Source organism: Malaclemys terrapin, chromosome 2, assembly GCF_027887155.1.
Source record: "Malaclemys terrapin pileata isolate rMalTer1 chromosome 2, rMalTer1.hap1, whole genome shotgun sequence".
In the NCBI taxonomy this organism is placed as follows: domain Eukaryota; kingdom Metazoa; phylum Chordata; order Testudines; family Emydidae; genus Malaclemys; species Malaclemys terrapin.
In genome coordinates this window covers 197,074,671-197,091,606 of record NC_071506.1, presented here as the reverse complement: position 1 = coordinate 197,091,606, position 16,936 = coordinate 197,074,671, and the positions used below count along the sequence as shown (strand labels likewise).

General features: G+C 43.6%; 1 protein-coding gene across 1 annotated transcript; it reads left to right on the top strand.

Moving 5' to 3' along the window:
- The first annotated feature begins 10,362 nt into the window (after nucleotides 1-10,362).
- On the top strand, nucleotides 10,363-11,432 carry LOC128833102 (probable G-protein coupled receptor 141). The gene has a single exon (XM_054021021.1). The coding sequence runs from the start codon at nucleotides 10,363-10,365 to the stop codon at nucleotides 11,224-11,226; it is 864 nt and encodes a 287-aa protein (XP_053876996.1). The 3' UTR covers nucleotides 11,227-11,432.
- The last annotated feature ends 5,504 nt before the right edge of the window (nucleotides 11,433-16,936 follow it).

The following is a 16,936-nucleotide window of genomic DNA, read 5'->3' as shown; positions in this document are numbered from 1 at the left end:
CCCTCCCCAATTCGAGCACCACTTGCAGAGGCAATAAAGTCATTGTTTTTTCACATTCATGCATTCTTTATAAGTTCCTCACAGAAGTAGGGGGATAATTGCCAAGGTAGCCTGGGATGGGTGGGGGAGGAGGGATGGAAAAGGACACACTGCATTTTAAAACTTTAACTCTTATTGAAGGCCAGCCTTCTGATGCTTGGGCGATCATCTGGGGTGGAGTGACTGGGTGGACGGAGGCCCCCCCACCGTGTTCTTGGGCGTCTGGGTGAGGAGGCTATGGAACTTGGGGAGGAGGGCTGTTGGTTAAACAGGGGCTGTAGCAGCGGTCTCTGCTCCTGCTGCCTTTCCTGCAGCTCAACCATACGCTCGAGCATATCAGTTTGATGCTCCAGCAGACGGAGCATTGACTCTTGCCGTCTGTCTGCAAGCTGACACCACCTATCATCTTCAGCCCGCCACTTGCTCTTTTCATCCCGCCATTCAGCCCGCCACCTCTCCTCTCGTTCATATTGTGTTTTTCTCATGTCCGACATTGACTGCCTCCACGCATTCTGCTGTGCTCTATCAGCGTGGGAGGACATCTGCAGCTCCGTGAACATATCGTCCCGTATCCTACGTTTTCTCTTTCTAATGTTCACTAGCCTCTGAGAAGGAGAAACATTTGCAGCTGGTGGAGGAGAAGGGAGAGGTGGTTAAAAAAGACACATTTTAGAGAACAATGGGTACACGGTCATTACAAGGTCGCATTTTTCCTCTGCCTGCCAGTTTGGTATGAGAGATCACTCACGCAGTGCCCCAGGCAACATATTTCGGCTTGCAGGCAGCCATGGTAGGCCACAGTCTTTTGGCTTTTTTAACCTTCTTAACATGCGGGAAAGGTTTCAAACTGCAGCGCATTTCCCATATCAAGGATGAATTGGGTTGGCCATTTAAAATGGGTTTTCAATGTAAAAGGAGGGGCTGCAGTTTCCGGGTTAACATGCGGCACAAACCCAAGTAAACCACCCCCCCCCACACACACACCCGATTCTCTGGGATGATCACTTCACCCATCCCCCCACCGCGTGGTTAACAGCGGGGAACATTTCTGTTCAGAAGAGCAGGAACGGGCACCTCTGAATGCCCCCCTTAATAAAATCACCCCATTTCAACCAGGTGACTGTGAATGATATCACTCTCCTGAGGATAACAAAGAGAGATAAGGAATGGATGTTGTCTGCATGCCAGCAAACACCGGGACCATACACTGCCATGCTTTGTTATGCAATGATTCCAGACTACGTGCTACTGGCCTGGCGTGGTAAAGTGTCCTACCATGGCGGACGGGATAAGGCAGCCCTCCCCAGAAACCTTTTGCAAAGGCTTTGGGAGAACATGAAGGAGAGCTTTCTGGAGATGTCCCTGGAGGATTTCCGCTCCATCCCCATACACGTTAACAGACTTTTCCAGTAGCTTTACTGGCTGTGATTGACAGGGCAAATTAATCATTAATCATTAAACACGCTTGCTTTTAAACCATGTGTAATATTTACAAAGGTACACTCACCAGAGGTCCCTTGTGTGCCCTCAGGGTCTGGGAGCACTCCTTGGGTGAGTTCGGGGGTTACTGGTTCCAGGTCCAGGGTGATAAACATATCCTGGCTGTTGGGGAAACCGGTTTCTCCGCTTCCTTGCTGTGAGCTATCTTTATTGTCTTCATCATCATCATCTTCTGCGTACCCTGAACCCGCTTCCCTGTTGCGTGATTCTCCATTGATGGAGTCAAAGCACATGGTTGGGGTAGTGGTGGCTGCACCCCCTAGAATGGCATGCAGCTCCGCGTAGAAGTGGCATGTTTGCGGCTCCGCCCCAGACCTTCCGTTTGCCTCTCTGGCTTTGTGGTAGGCTTGCCTTAGCTCCTTAATTTTCACGTGGCACTGCTGTGCATCCCTGTTACGGCCTCTGTCCTTCATGGCCTTTGAGACTTTTTCTAATATTTTGCCATTTTGTTTACTGCTACGGAGTTCAGCTAGCACTGATTCGTCTCCCCATATGGCGAGCAGATCCCGTACCTCCCGTTCTGTCCATGCTGGAGCTCTTTTGCGATCCTGGGACTCCATCATGGTTACCTGTGCTGATGAGCTCTGCGTGGTCACCTGTGCTCTCCACGCTGGGCAAACAGGAAATGAAATTCAAACGTTCGCGGGTCTTTTCCTGTCTACCTGGTCAGTGCATCTGAGTTGAGAGCGCTGTCCAGAGCGGTCACAATGAAGCACTGTGGGATAGCTCCCGGAGGCCAATAATGTCGAATTCCGTCCACACTACCCCAATTCCGACCCGCAAAGGCCGATTTTATTGCTAATCCCCTCGTCGAAGGTGGTGTAAAGAAACCGGTTTAAAGGGCCCTTTAAGTCAAAAGAAAGGGCTTCGTTGTGTGGACGTGTCCAGGCTTAATTCGATTTAACACTGCTAAAATCGACCGAAACCCGTAGTGTAGACCAGGCCCAAGAAAGCATCACGTCAGTATAGCAAAATAAACAGCACTCCTGCAGCACATGATCATACTAATAACTGTGCAGCAAGACAAAGCAAAATAAACAAACACAATTCCCACTTCCCTACACATTAGTCCTGAACAACATGTGCATCTTCAGCAGCCTTCTTAAAAAGATGTGCCTTGGAGCATGCCCTGAAGGTCAGCGGATTCAGGCTATTTTGGACCAAGGGGCAGCCATGTATTTCAAAGGACAGGAGTTCTCACTGAGAATATCCTCTTTGGTCCCTTCTCTTTTATAATGAGAGGGCTCTGGCTCGCGTGCCTCTGCAGATCTTAATTGTGGCAAAATATCCCAGGGAAAGAGACAGTCTCTCAGGTGGGATGGTCTTGAGCCATATGGGGCTTTAAATGTCAGAACCAACACCCTAAACTATCCACAAACTGCAGGCAGCCAGTGTAGAACATTAGCATTGCTTAAAAATGCTTGTGGTAAGAATCGCCTCTTAGCGAGGAGATTGACATATTCCTCACTAGCTTTAAGAGGCAGTCCCAGCAGTGGTGCCAGGGTTTTTGCCGTCTTAGGCGGCAGTGCTCCTCCTCTTAGCATTCAGGGGGCCTGGGGTCTTCAGCAGCAGGGGTCCTTCCGCTCCGGGTCTTCGGGGCACTTTGGCGGCGGGTCCTGGAGCGAGTGAGGGACCCGCCGCCCAATTTCTGCGGAAGACCCGGAGCAGAAGGACCCCCGCCGCCGAATTTCCGCCGAGGGCGGCAAAATGCCACCCCCCAAATCCTGCCGCCCTAGGCGACCGCCTAGCATTGTCTAGTGGAAGCACCGGCCCTGGGTAGTCCTAAATACAAAAGTCTAGTTTTGAGGTGACAAAGGCCTGAATTATACTGGTGGGGTTCACAACAGGAAAAAAAAGCTTCAACCTTCTAGCTTGAAATGAAATGAAAACAAGCCATCTTGGCTACCATTGAAAGACAATCATGCAATGATATTTGAGAATCCAGCCAGACTCCTTAGTTGCAGATACATAAGTAATTATCATCAAAGACACGACTACAGTCGGGGGAATGGTGGGGAGCAAAATAGGCAGTTTGCCCTAGGCCCCCTGTTTGAGAGTTCCCCTAAACTAAGTGACGTTATAACGTGGCACATGGGGTAGCAGTGGCACTCGGGTTTTGGGTACTTGGATATTTGCTCTTCTGCCATCTTTAGGATGAGACCAGTCCCCAGCACCATTCATAATGTTTTTGTTTTGCATTTTCCTTTCAGAAATGTGTATTAAGTGCGGGAAAGGATTTCTAGGGTGTAGATGTGATGCTCCTCAGGGCTACCTAGGGTTGTGAGTCACCTCACCACTATCTGCCCTTAGCATGAAGGAGCATTGTCTGTGCTTGCTGTGGGTCAGCTCCCTGAAACCAACAGCCTCTGGCAATACAAGCACTGCCTCCTGGGCCTCTGCAGGCCTCACGCGTTCTATATAGGTAGCTACAGGCGCACACAGCCCCTGAATACTCTGAGCGTTCTGTGCAATGTTCAGCCCCCATTTACTGAACACTCCCAGAATTACCAGGTCTACTATTCCCAAGGGAACAGCACACACCAGATTGCAAGATTCAACTCAGGACCAGCTCTTTGCTTAACGCTACAGCACTCAGATATATATTTATGGTGAAAACAAGAATACATCCGCTCCTCAGAGGTGGAGTAAAGAAACTGGTTTAAAGGGCCCTTTAAGTAAAAAAAAAGGGCTTCGTTGTGTGGACGTGTCCAGGCTTAATTCGGTTTAACGCTGCTAAAGTCGACCTAAACTCGTAGTGTAGACCAGGCCTCAGAAGCATTTTTGACCAAACAAATTTCTTTTAATTCTAATATCACAAAAAATCTGAATTGTCAATAGCACTCAAAAGTCATGATGTATGTGCGAGTGTAAATGTACCCTGTTTTTGTGCATGCCAAGTGTCTGTTTCATACAGACCTGAATGCAATGCCAGTGCCCTGTCTAAGGTTTGGAACTCTTTTGAAAGCTTAGGGCACAGCTTGGGTGAGCAGGATATGGCTGCAGTGGTGTTTGGAGCTGCTGAAATATTCTCCAGCAGTGGGCTTTTGTAAAGTGTTGATTGCATTTTTGCAAGAATGTGAATAAAATGCTCCTGCTTGAAACAGCACCATTGTCTGGGAGTGTAACAAGAGCACATTTACTACATTGCAAAGGTCAAGTTCTTCTCTTGGATGAGTACATCGGTGCTATTGTCATTTATATATGGACCGCATGCACTTGTGTTTCCAAGATCAGAATTTGATCCTACATTTAAAAAGCACCACAAACTTTAATCAACTTCCAATGTGACTTCTCCTCCTTGACTTTTTGCTCTTCTTGATAGCATTACTTAATAGGAAGGGTGATTGTCTCACAGGAGGGAGAGAAGATGTCTTCTCATCCCAGAGAATTAAATGATTGCACAATAGGCAGAGAGATGCAAGTGTTGCTGACATATCTGTTGCTTATTGTTACGTTTTTGCACACCAAACTTTTAATATTATTCTCTTCCCTTTATTTAGTACATTCCTCTGAACTTTGGCAACCCTGACTGTGACATACAACCCAGAATTTTTCCATCAGCAAAATTAAAAGTTACATTGGGGTAGAAGTTAATCAAGGAATTGCCTTTCCCAGGGAAATGCTGAAGCTTTTAGAAGAGGCCTGGCTCAGTACCTTACCATTTATAGTGAGATATATGATGGAAACTCTGTGCTTTGAGTCAGTGTTTGGGCCTGTGGCCCGGATTCATCCTTCATCCACCACTGGCATTCTGTCAGTTTTGTTTTACAGTAGAACTTTTCTAATTCACTCTTCACTAATGTAGATACCTTATTTCACACTAAACAATGCCATTCCCTTCCCATATCTCAAAGATGTAATAGAGGGCTGTAGTCAGGTCTCTATTTACTTCTGCCAAAGACCTCATTATTCTTACAGGACATAATACAGATAATTTACTGCCCTAACAAGCAACATTGTAATAAGTTATAGAACAGAAAAAAGAGTACATTTGTGATGCAGAATCCTCTGCTTTATTAATACATTTTGGTCACTAACTTGCTAAATAACAAAATCTAGTAACTCACAGTAGGTTATATAATTAGTCAAACAACTTAACAAGTTTCTATCCATCTGTAATCATGCTGGCCTGTCCTACCAACCTCAGAAGGACTGACATCACACCCCAAGTCTTTCAAGCCCTTCCTGAAGGGCCCAGATTTATTCATTCAAACTAGGGCTGTCAAACAGTTTAAAAAATTAATCATGATTAATCGCAAGATTTAAAAAAAATCGTGATTGATCATAGTTTTAATTCCACTGTTAAACAATAATACAGTACCATTTATTTAAATATTTTGGGTGTTTTCTACATTTTCCAATATACTAATTTAAACTACAACACAGAATACAAAGTGTACAGTGCTCATTTTATATTATTATTTTTGATGACAAATATTTGCACTGTAAAAGAAGATAAACAAAAGAAATAGAATTTTTCAATTCAGCTCATACAAGTACTGTAGTGCAATCGCTTTATCATGAAAGTGCAACTTACAAATGTAGATTTTGTTTGTTACATAATTGCACTCAAAAACAAAACAGTGTAAAACTTTAGAGCCTAAATGTCCACTCAGTTCTACTTCTTAGTCAGCCAATCACTAAGACAAGCAAGTTTGTTTACATTTACAAGAGATAATACTGCCTGCTTCTTATTTACAATGTCACCTGAAAGTGAGAATAGGCATTCGCATGGCACTGTTGTAGCTGGCATTTACATGCCAGATATGCTAAACATTTGTATGCCCCTTCATGCTTCACCCCCCATTCTAGAGGACGTGCTTCCATGCTGATGATGGGTTCTGCTTGATAGCTATCCAAAGCAGTGCGAACTGACACATGCTCATTTTCATCATCTGAGTCAGATGCCAGCAACAGAAGGTTGATTTTCCTTTTTGGTGGTTTGAGTTCTGTAGTTTCCAAATCAGAGTGTTGTTCTTTTAAGACTTCTGACACATCTTGTACCTCTCAGATTTTGGAAGGCACTTCAGATTCTTAAACCTTGGGTCGAGTGCTGTAACTGCCTTTAGAAATCTTATACTGGTACTGTGATGGCCTCAGACCAGAAGGATATAAGAGAGAGGTCCTTTTGAGCACCGGGACGTGGGTGAGCAGGTCCCTGTTTCCCTGGATAGCCAAACAAAGGCTACCACAGGCCACTTAAGACACCTGATGCCAATTAACCAGTTAAGGCCATCAGGAGACAGCTGGAACCAATCAAGGTCCCACTCATACTGCTTAAACGCTCTCCTTCGAGTTATCTGGAAAGAACCCCAGGTGAAAGGAGCTGTAGGAGAGGAAGCGTTGCTGAAGCCTGAGGTAAGGGTGAAGCTAGAAAAAGGGGACCACGGGGAAGTGGCCCAGGGAATCAAAGCAGTTCCAGTGATGAAGGGGAAGCTGCCAACAGCTGCTACCATTAGGGTCCCTGGGCTGGAACCTGGAATAGAGGGTGGGTCGGGGTTCTCCCCTGCCCCCCGCTCTACAGAGACCCCCTTGAGAGGGGAAGCAGGACTTGGTACAGACAGGAGGCCAAACTGTGCCTACTAAGCTCAAAGGAGCAACAGAGACTGTGGGTATTCCCCCTCCCCACCTCCCATACTGGCCTGTGATGAAAGAAGCTCAGTAGGCTGTGACCCTTGCCACTATCCTGAGAAAAGGGAGGTCACATTGAGGGCCTTAGCGAGCTCCTGAGGCGACTGAATCCTCTCGAAAGCGCGGGACCCACCAATACAGGCTCGGAGCTTTGTCACAGTGCCTTCTTTGCATTTTGTCAAATTTGCAATGAAAGTGTTCTTAAATCGAACAACAAATGCTGGGTAGTCATCTGAGACTGCTATAACATGAAATAGAATGCAGGTAAAACCAGGAGCAGGAGACATGCAATTCTCCAGGGAGTTTAGTCACAAATTTAATTAACACATTATTTTGTCGAGCATCATCAGCATGGAAGCATGTCCTCAGGAATGGTGGCCAAAGCATGAAGGGACATAAGAATGTTTACCATATCTGGCACATAAATACCTTGCAACGCTGGCTACAAAAATGCCATGTGAACACCTGTTTTCACTTCCAGGTGACATTGTAAATAAGTGGGTAGCATTATCTCCCATAAATGTAAATAAACTTGTTTGTTTTAGCAATTTGACTGAACAAAAAGTAGGACTGAGTGGACTTGTAGGCTCTAAAGTTTTACACTGTTTTGTTTTTGAGTGCAGTTATGTAACAAAAAATCTACATTTGTAAGTTGCACTTTTGCGATAAAGAGATTGCACTACAGGACTTGTATGAGGTGAATTGAAAAATACAAATTCTTATCTTTTATGCAGTGCAAATATTTGTAATAAAAACAATATAAAATGAGCATTGTACACTTTGTATTCTGTGTTGTAATTAAAATCAAAAGTAGAAAAACATCCAAAATGTTTATAATACATTTAAATTAGTATTCTATTGTTATTTAACAGACCGATTAAAACGGTGATCAATCACAATTATTTTTTTAAATCAAGTTAACTTGTTTTGAATTAATTGTTTAAGTTAACTGATTAATTGACAGCCCTAATTCAAACAAAACCCCACAAAGTACCACAAAGATCAAAAGTAAACCAGATTGTCAGGACCCAGAGGCCATTCTGACTCTGCACCTCTCTCTGCTTCAGGCTGACTTACAAGAGCCAAACTCCTTCCCAAAGTTTCCCCGCAACTGAGCCTTCTCAGACCTTTTATAGGCTCTCTCTCTCACACACAGACACACACACACAACTTCTCTGAGTCTGATAATCAAAGAGGCCTCGCTGGCGCCACATCACCTAGTCTTTAAAGGAACAGAATTCCCTGCTACACCATCTAACTTGAAAAAGACCAGTCATAAAGACAAGCGTAGCTTGGGCAGCTAGTTCCTGTGCCTCCCACAAGTTCACACAAAATGCTACTCTATGGCATTTTGGAAACTTTTCGTCCTGAGTGTGGGGTTAGGAAAGTAACACGAGTAGCTCCTTCCTGTAGGTGGGTAGGCAAAGCGAGAGTATGCCTACAGGAAGGCTACTAATACATGTTGCTTTCTCTTTACGGTGAGATTGAACACAACGTACCATGCAATGTATTAAATGAAGAAGGAAGAAAAGAAATCAGGATAATAACGCATTGAGAGGTAACATTGCTTCTTTGTATTTTAGTTACAAATTACAATAGATAGTGACAATATTATGCCTGAGTAATGCAATGATTTTTTGAAAAATCTGAAACTGAAACTGTAGGCATGCAATGCTATAATGATCCTGTTTGTAACAACACAAAAGTGTACCTGTACAAAGCTCCTATTGAAATATTAATCATATATACTGGAACATGAATTTAAGTTGAGAGTGAAAAGGCAGAGTTATTAATGTTTATTCAACATTCTTAGACTTTTTTAGTGTACTGTATATCAAAGTTGTCAGTTCTGCAAATTTGACTTGAAATTCTCTCAGTTGTACATTTGTTACCATTTAAAAAAAATTTAAAATGTATATTTAAAAGGAATGAAAGGAAAGTCTTTTTCTGAGTCTGGACTGTAACTTATTCAATATAGTATTGAGAGTTTATCTGTCTATTACTTTCTGCATTCCAAGAATCCTTTAACTAGGTTTTAGTAAAAGTTTGGAGTTTGTCTGAAAGCATTTTAGGGGTCTGCAAATGAAAAAGTTTGAAACCACTGAGATAGGATATTGTATATATAAGCAGGAATATGTTTAAGAACTGCTAGTTAAACTACATTATTGAAACCAAGTTCCTGAACAATAGGAAGCTCAGCCCAATCTACTATTCTAATCTGTAAACCATTGTTATAAAGTTTATTTTACTTTAAGGCTCATATTTTTAAGAGGTGGGTTTCATGCAATACATGCATGCACACAATTTATATGCAGTTACTGTACTGACGTGTTCAAACTGAGTAACTGCTTGAGAACAGGAAGTTGGGCATCCATCTACCGATTTTTGTGCATAATAGCAATAACTATAAATACACTGCATGCATACATTTATATTTAGCATGTGCAAGTGGACCTATACCTTTTAGAAATTCGGTTCTAAAATAGTTCACAGCTATTTCCCACCTCCAAAAATAGAGGGGTGTAGGTAAAATTCTGTAGATAGAAGATTGAAAGGATAAGGTGATAGGATATGGAGCCATTTATTTCTAGCTTGCTGGTTCTAATTCAGCCTAGGACTCTAGTGACTGAAAGCTGTTACCATCTTCTGGTTCTTCAGTAGCCTAAGTGAAATTAAAATGGTGGTCCACATCATGCACACAAACATGTTTACATATTCCAACAACAGTTTTCATCTTCAAACTTAACTTACATAATAACAGGGTTTTTGTTGTTGCTTTTTGAAATGATGAACAGACACTATCTTGGCTATTCCAACTATTCACATATCTGGAGGGAAATAAGAAAAGAAAAAATGGATCTAAGTTCATGTACAAAAAGTTTGTAATTATGCAGCCAGTATAAAAATAACATGTGTGATCTAATGAGTACTATGTATCAGGACCGTGTATTTTTATATTCATAAGATTATATACTTATGTAGAGTACACCATTTTCAAACACAATACAGGAAATGTTATTTCATGAATTTGTGCCATTCTATAATTTAAAAAAACAAGAGTAGCCATAGAGAAAGCACAGATTAAATGCAGATTTTAAAATGCATCTTCCATTGTTGTATTTTTAGGTAGCTTTGAAAAGAAAAGAAAAGAAAAGAAAAGAAAAGAAAAGAAAAGAAAAGAAAACTTTCGAGATGTTTAACACAAGCTCAGCACAACAGGATTTTCCCTCCAATGGAACACTGACACAAAACTTGGAGAGACTGCATTTGATTTTGATAACACTATATAGTATCAATCTGGCAGGGGGCATTGCTGGAGTCATTGTGATGGCCCGTCAATTGTTTCAAAGGAATATACAATCTGTGATGACCATCATTATCATCAATCTCATGGCGGTACATTCAATTCTCTTACTCAGCCTTCCTTTCCGCCTTGCCTATTACATTTCATCTGAATGGAAATTCGGGTGGCTCACCTGCAAAATGTTTAGTGCCATGATCTATGCCCACATGTACATCACCTTCATTTTCTATGTAGCTATTATTATAATACGCCTCTTGAGACTGGAGTTTCGGAGGTGGTACACTAAAACCTGGATTACTGCTGTCTGGTTTGTGGGAACTTTGGTTATCTTCCCTATTTTTTTGTCATATTATGGCACCTCTAAAAAATATAACCATTCTAAATGCTTTCAGTTCCACAGAGATATTCAGGAGCAGGGTATGATGATAGCAAACTACTGCATGATTGGTATTATGGTGGCAACAGTCTCTGCGCTCTCCATAATCCAATTAGTTGTAATCTTTCAGTTGGCAATGAAGTATTGGCCTGATATGAACTCACATGTGGAATTCAGGGCTCAGATCAAGAGTTTTTTTTTCATCTTGGTAATACTAGTCTGCTTTATACCTCATCATGTATTCAGAATATACTACATCCAGAATTTCCCCCGGGAGGGTGACCATAACCTATTCCTATACAATGAAATTTTCTTAGCTTTCACAGCACTGTGCTGCTTGGATATGTTATGCTTCATAGCAGGAATAGCCCATTAAATTATGAACTACTGGTACGCAAACCTTGATTTTGGCTCTTCTTGGAAATAAGAAAACTACTCAAGAGTTTACTGAGTTACAAGGACTACTGACTTTTCCCTATGAGGACAACGTTATTTGGATTTCTATAATTTTCATTCTTTTGTAGTCCAAGGAGACAGAAGTTGTTGGTTCTCATTTTCTATCCTGAGGGTTGAAAGCCATGATGCATAAGTATTCTTCTAATCTTTGAAGTTGCCTAAGTATATTGGCTTTGCAGCAACACCAAATTACACCAAGAATTCTCTTTGATCATCTCCAGTGATTGCTAAGTAGTTAGCCCTTCTCATTTACTCAAAAGAGTTTCTCAGTGAAAATAGCTCACTTTACCCACTAAATCTGCTCTCAGAATTAGCTCATATTGAGAATGGTATATAAACATAGAACAACCTCTAACTGGCCAAAAGTTAGGAAGAATTTTTCTCCTGGAGCACATTATTGCAGAATTGTCCATTCTGAGGGTTTTATACCTTCCCCTGAAGCACTTGAGAGACCAAAACAAAAAAAGTTGCCTTTTCCCCTCATGTGCTTTGCAATAATGTTTTTGAATTAACAAGAAAATGAGCTATGTTCAAAGAGTGGAAAAATGGCACCAGAGGATTGGGAGTGAGGCTTAAATTAAATAGGTGGCTCCAAACCCTCTTTTCTTCTCCTCAGCACATCTATCCCACCTTTTTATTTGTTGTGTCATCTTCCCCTAACTCTGCTCTTACCTTCATCATTTGAATATGCTAATTGGTAATTTAAATACAGACAGAAAAGGTCAAGCTTTTCAGACATTTGCTCAGTGTCACTTCTACAGCAGGATGGCATCTACTGCTGATACTTCTGGGGTTCTGACCATATGGACTGGAGCTGTAATGCAGTCTCAAGTGGTTTGGTCCTTCAAGAGAACAGTAACCCTGCCACAAGGGAAATATTTTATCAGCCTCCAAAAAAAAGAAGTAAATCATCTCTCTGATGACTGTTTTTGCTTAATGTTCCTAAGTTGTATTGTTGATTTCCACTGCTGGATACTATATTTCTCAGGTTCCTGATATAATTGAAAGTGATACTAGAATAATTTAAGTAAATGAAAATTGTTTCAATCAGCTCTATGTGTGTGTGTGCATGTGGGGGGTATATGTACAACCATTTGTTTCTACATAGGCTTCCTTCCTCCTCTCACCTTACACTTCTATCATGTTCCTTGTCAGCCCCTTGTGACCCCGGGGATAGGACATCAGTGGTTAATAGCCTTCAGTGGTTAATAATAGCACCTTCTCCTGGGGACTTCTGTCTTCTCTTCTTCCTCCCTGGAAAAATTTGTAAAGTGGGGGTGCCGAGAGCCATTGAACCAAACTGTAAACCCTGCATATAATGGAAACCACTTCAAGCCAGGCAGCAGCATGCCCATCACCCCTAGTTCCAGCACCTATGCCCCTTCCTCTCCCTCACTTATATATTTAAAATCAATGACATGATGACAAAGCATATAGTTGGGGCCTGCCTCTGATGATGCCCCCTTGAGGTATGGCCTTTCATCTCAGGCCCCACTCTGTCATTTTCTCCCCTGAATTCTCCAGCTCTAGAACAGACTGTTCCCTACCCAGTCCTCTCCCAAGAGTGCCACAGCACATGCAGCAAGTCCCAGTCTTTTGCATTTTGGTTCTGCAATTTGTTTGGTGGTCCTTGTCATCAGAATGCAATGGGGTCTATATTTGAAGGAGCCAATCAGTGGCTGTGAGATGAGTAGGTTAAGCTTCAACTACTGAGTTCATTTTTCCTCTGAATAGCAGCACCTGTTTGGACACAGGAAGAGGCTCTGTCTGCGCGTATGTCTACATTACGGGATTACTCCGATTTTACAGAATTCGATTTTTGGCAACAAATTGTATAAAGTCGAGTGCATGCGGCCACACTAAGCACATTAATTTGGCGTGTCCATGTACCTGGGCTACCGTTGACTTCCGGAGTGTTGTACGGTGGGTAGCTATCCCATAGCTATCCCATAGTTTCCGCAGTCTCCCCCGCCCATTGGAATTATGGGTTGAGCTCCCAATGCCTGATGGGGCCAAAAATTTGTTGCAGGTGGTTATGGGTAAATGTCATCAGTCAATCCTCCCTCTGTGAAAGCAATGGCAGACAATCATTTCGCGCCCTTTTCCCTGGATTGCCTGGGCAGATGCCATAGCACGGCAACCAGGGAGCCCGTTCGGCCTTTTTTCACTATCACTGTATGTCTATTGGATGCTGCTGACAGACGCGGTACTGCAGCGCTACACAGCAGCATCCCCTTGCCTTTGCAAGTTAGCAAAGACAGTTACCAGTCATACTGTACCGTCTGCTGCTTTGCAAGTTAGCAAAGATGGTTATCAGTCATACTGTACTGTCTGCTGCTGTCATGGGTGCTCCTGGCCGGCCTCAGTGAGGTCGGTCGGGGGTGCCTGGACAAAAATGGGAATGACTCACCAGGTCATTCTCTTCTTTAAGTTTTGTCTAATTGAGAGTCAGTCCTGCCTAGAATATCAGGCAAGCCTACTAAAGAACCAGAGAGGCAAACGGCCGCTCCAGGTCAGAGCCCCAGACATCCCGCAGAAATGATGAGCTGAATGCCATTCTAGGGGGTGCCCCTACAACAACCCCACCCGTTGCTTCCCTCCTCCCCCACCCCTCCCGGGCTACCTTGGCAGTTATCCCCCATTTGTGTGATGAAGTAATAAAGAATGCATGAATTTGAAACAACACTGACTTTATTGCCTCTGCAAGCAGAGATCAAAGGGGGGGGGGAGGACGGTTGGCTTACAGCGAAGTCGAGTGAACCACCATTCTGCACTTGCTCAGCCTATAGCTGAAAATGGGAATCTGTGATAAGCAATAGGATAGAAGCACAGGCAGGACTGAATCTCCATTTGTGTGTGGGCCTTTGGTTGACACTGGTAAAATAGAAATGTCCCAGGATATGTATGTTGGGGGACAGTTCTAAACGGCAGCTTTATTTTTTTATTTGCAGCAAAATGTAGAGGTCTAAGTATCTGATTGTGAGCCCTGGGAGCAAGGGGTAGGCTGGGGTAGGTGCGACCACGCAGTGCTGCCGACTGGGAGAGCAGCCTGAGGCAGAAGCCTCCAGATGGCATGATATTCCAGGCAGGATTGAATCTCCATTACACAAAACTTAAAGAAGAGAATGACCTAGAGTCATTCCCATTTTTGTCCAGGCGCCCCCGACCGACCTCACCAAGGCCAGCCAGGAGCACCCACGGGACGACAACGATGGTTACCAGTCATACTGCACTGTCTGCTGTCCGCAAGGCAAAGCAAGGCAAGGGGATGCTGCTATGTAGTGCTGCAGCACCGCGTCTGCCAGCAGCATCCAGTAGACATACGGAGACAGTGAAAAAAGGCGAGAAACGATTTTTTTCCCTTTGCTTTCACAGAGGGGGAGGGGGGGCTGACGACATATCCTGAACCACCCATGACAATGTTTTTGACCCTTCAGGCATTGGGAGCTCAACCCAGAATTCAAATGGTTTTCGGAGAGTGCGGGAACTGTGGGATAGCTACAGTCGTCAGTCACCCCTCCCTCCGTGAGCATCCATTTGATTCTTTGGCTTTCTGGTACGCTTGTCTCAGCTCCTTAAGTTTCATGCAGCACTGTGTTGAGTCCCTGTTGTGGGACTGCATCGTCACCTGTGCTGATGAGCTTTGCATGGTCACCTGTGCTGATCAGTGCTCCACGCTGGGCAAACAGGAAATGAAATTCAAAAGTTCGTTGGGCTTTTCCTGTCTACCTGGCCAGTGCATCCAAGTTCAGATTGCTGTCCAGAGCGGTCACAATGGTGCACTGTGGGATAGCTCCCGGAGGCTAATACCGTTGAATTGTGTCCACACTAACCCTAATTCGAACCGGCAATGTTGATTTCAGCACTACTCCCCTTGTCAGGGAGGAGTACAGAAATCGATTTTAAGAGCCCTTTATGTCGAAAAAAATGGCTTCGTTGTGTTGACGGGTGCAGGGTTAATTCGATTTAAGGCTGTTAAATTCGACCTAAACTCATAGTGTAGACCAGGCCTGTTTTTGAGAATCCGAAAGGAGTGACCTTGCCCTTAACCACCACCCCGCCACACATCCAAAACATTCCCACCCATCCATTGGGGCCACTTACTCCCTATTTTTGAAAGTCGAATGTACCTCCAGAGATCCCAATGCTCCTTTTTAACTGTTTATACCAGGGGTGGGCAAACTTTTTGGCCCGAGGGCCACATCTGGGAATAGACATTGTGTGGCAGGCTATGAATGCTCACAAAATTGGGATTGGAGTGTGGGATGGGGTGAGGGCTTTGATTAGGGATGCGGGATCTGGGGTGGGACCAGAAATGAGGAGTTCAGGGTGCATGAGGGGGTTCCAGGCTGGGATGGGGGAATGCGGGGCGGCGGGGGAGGGGAGTTTGAGGGCTCCGGCTGGGGGTGCAGGCTTTGGAGTGGGGCTGGGGAGGAGAAGTTTGGGATGTAGGAGGATGCTCCAGGCTGGGACACCCCTGCCCATCCCTGGTCTATATGCTTCTATTTGTTTTTTAAAACAGAGACAAACTGTGTTAAGGAATGGTAATTGCAAGGTCCATTCTTCTCTCAGTACCTTTCCACTTGTCCATGATCTTTAAAGACAATTGTCAAACATACAGTAGGTTTATTAAGAGTCAGATTTTGCCACACTTACACTGAGTAGTCCCTTAGTCCATGAGTAGTTCCATGTCAATAGGATGGCTCATGAAGTTAAGGGACTATCGAGTGTTTGTCAAGGTATCAGAATCTGGCCTTGAATAATCCTGTTGATTTCAGTGGGACTACTGCACGAGTAAACTATTACTCAATGTGAGTAAGGGGGGCAGAATCTGGCCCTAAATAATTCCCTTAATCCCCTAGGTTGCACATCATGCAGACAGGCTGATTTGTGGGTGGGTGTTTACATATTTTAAAGAATATTGAAGGCACCTGTAATATTTTTGTGACTATAATGTGACCCTCTGTGTGTTTGATGATTATTGTATGGCTTGCTAAAAAATAACTCAGTTTTAGGTAGTCTGGCACATTTGAAGTCATCTAATCAATGGTTTTAGATAGTCTGATCACCACTTCTTAACTGATAATACAAGTGTCAAGGCCTTTGACCTTTTGTTTCTGTCCAAGTTGGGCACAGCACCCCCAGCTTCCGCGACGGGCCCTTCAAGCAGGAAACCTTAAACAAAGAACTTTAGAACTGTTAACAGGGCAGCCATGATGAAGACAGGGGGAGAGGCAGGGTCAGTAGAGAAGGGGGCTGGGGGAGGTCCATGGGCTAAGTCAGGCCTATTTAAGTCTTGATGGAAATACTAAAATTTAGGTAAGGTAACATACATGCATATTTTTTGTTGTTTAAACTCTTTTCTCTCTGAGGGCTAAGTTCTTCTTCTTCCTCCTCTTTCTTGATAATTCCCTATTTGGATTTAGAGACTTTTATAGCCTTCTTCCAAAACTCATGAGCATATGCCACACTATCATGCAGTTTGTGATCCATTGATACCTGGTCCATATACTGAGACTTTGATCTCCACCTTGGTTAAGAACATAAGAATGGTCATACTGGGTCAGACCACAGGTCCATCCAGCTCAGTATCCTGTCTGCCAACAGTCACCAATGCCAGGTGCCCCAAA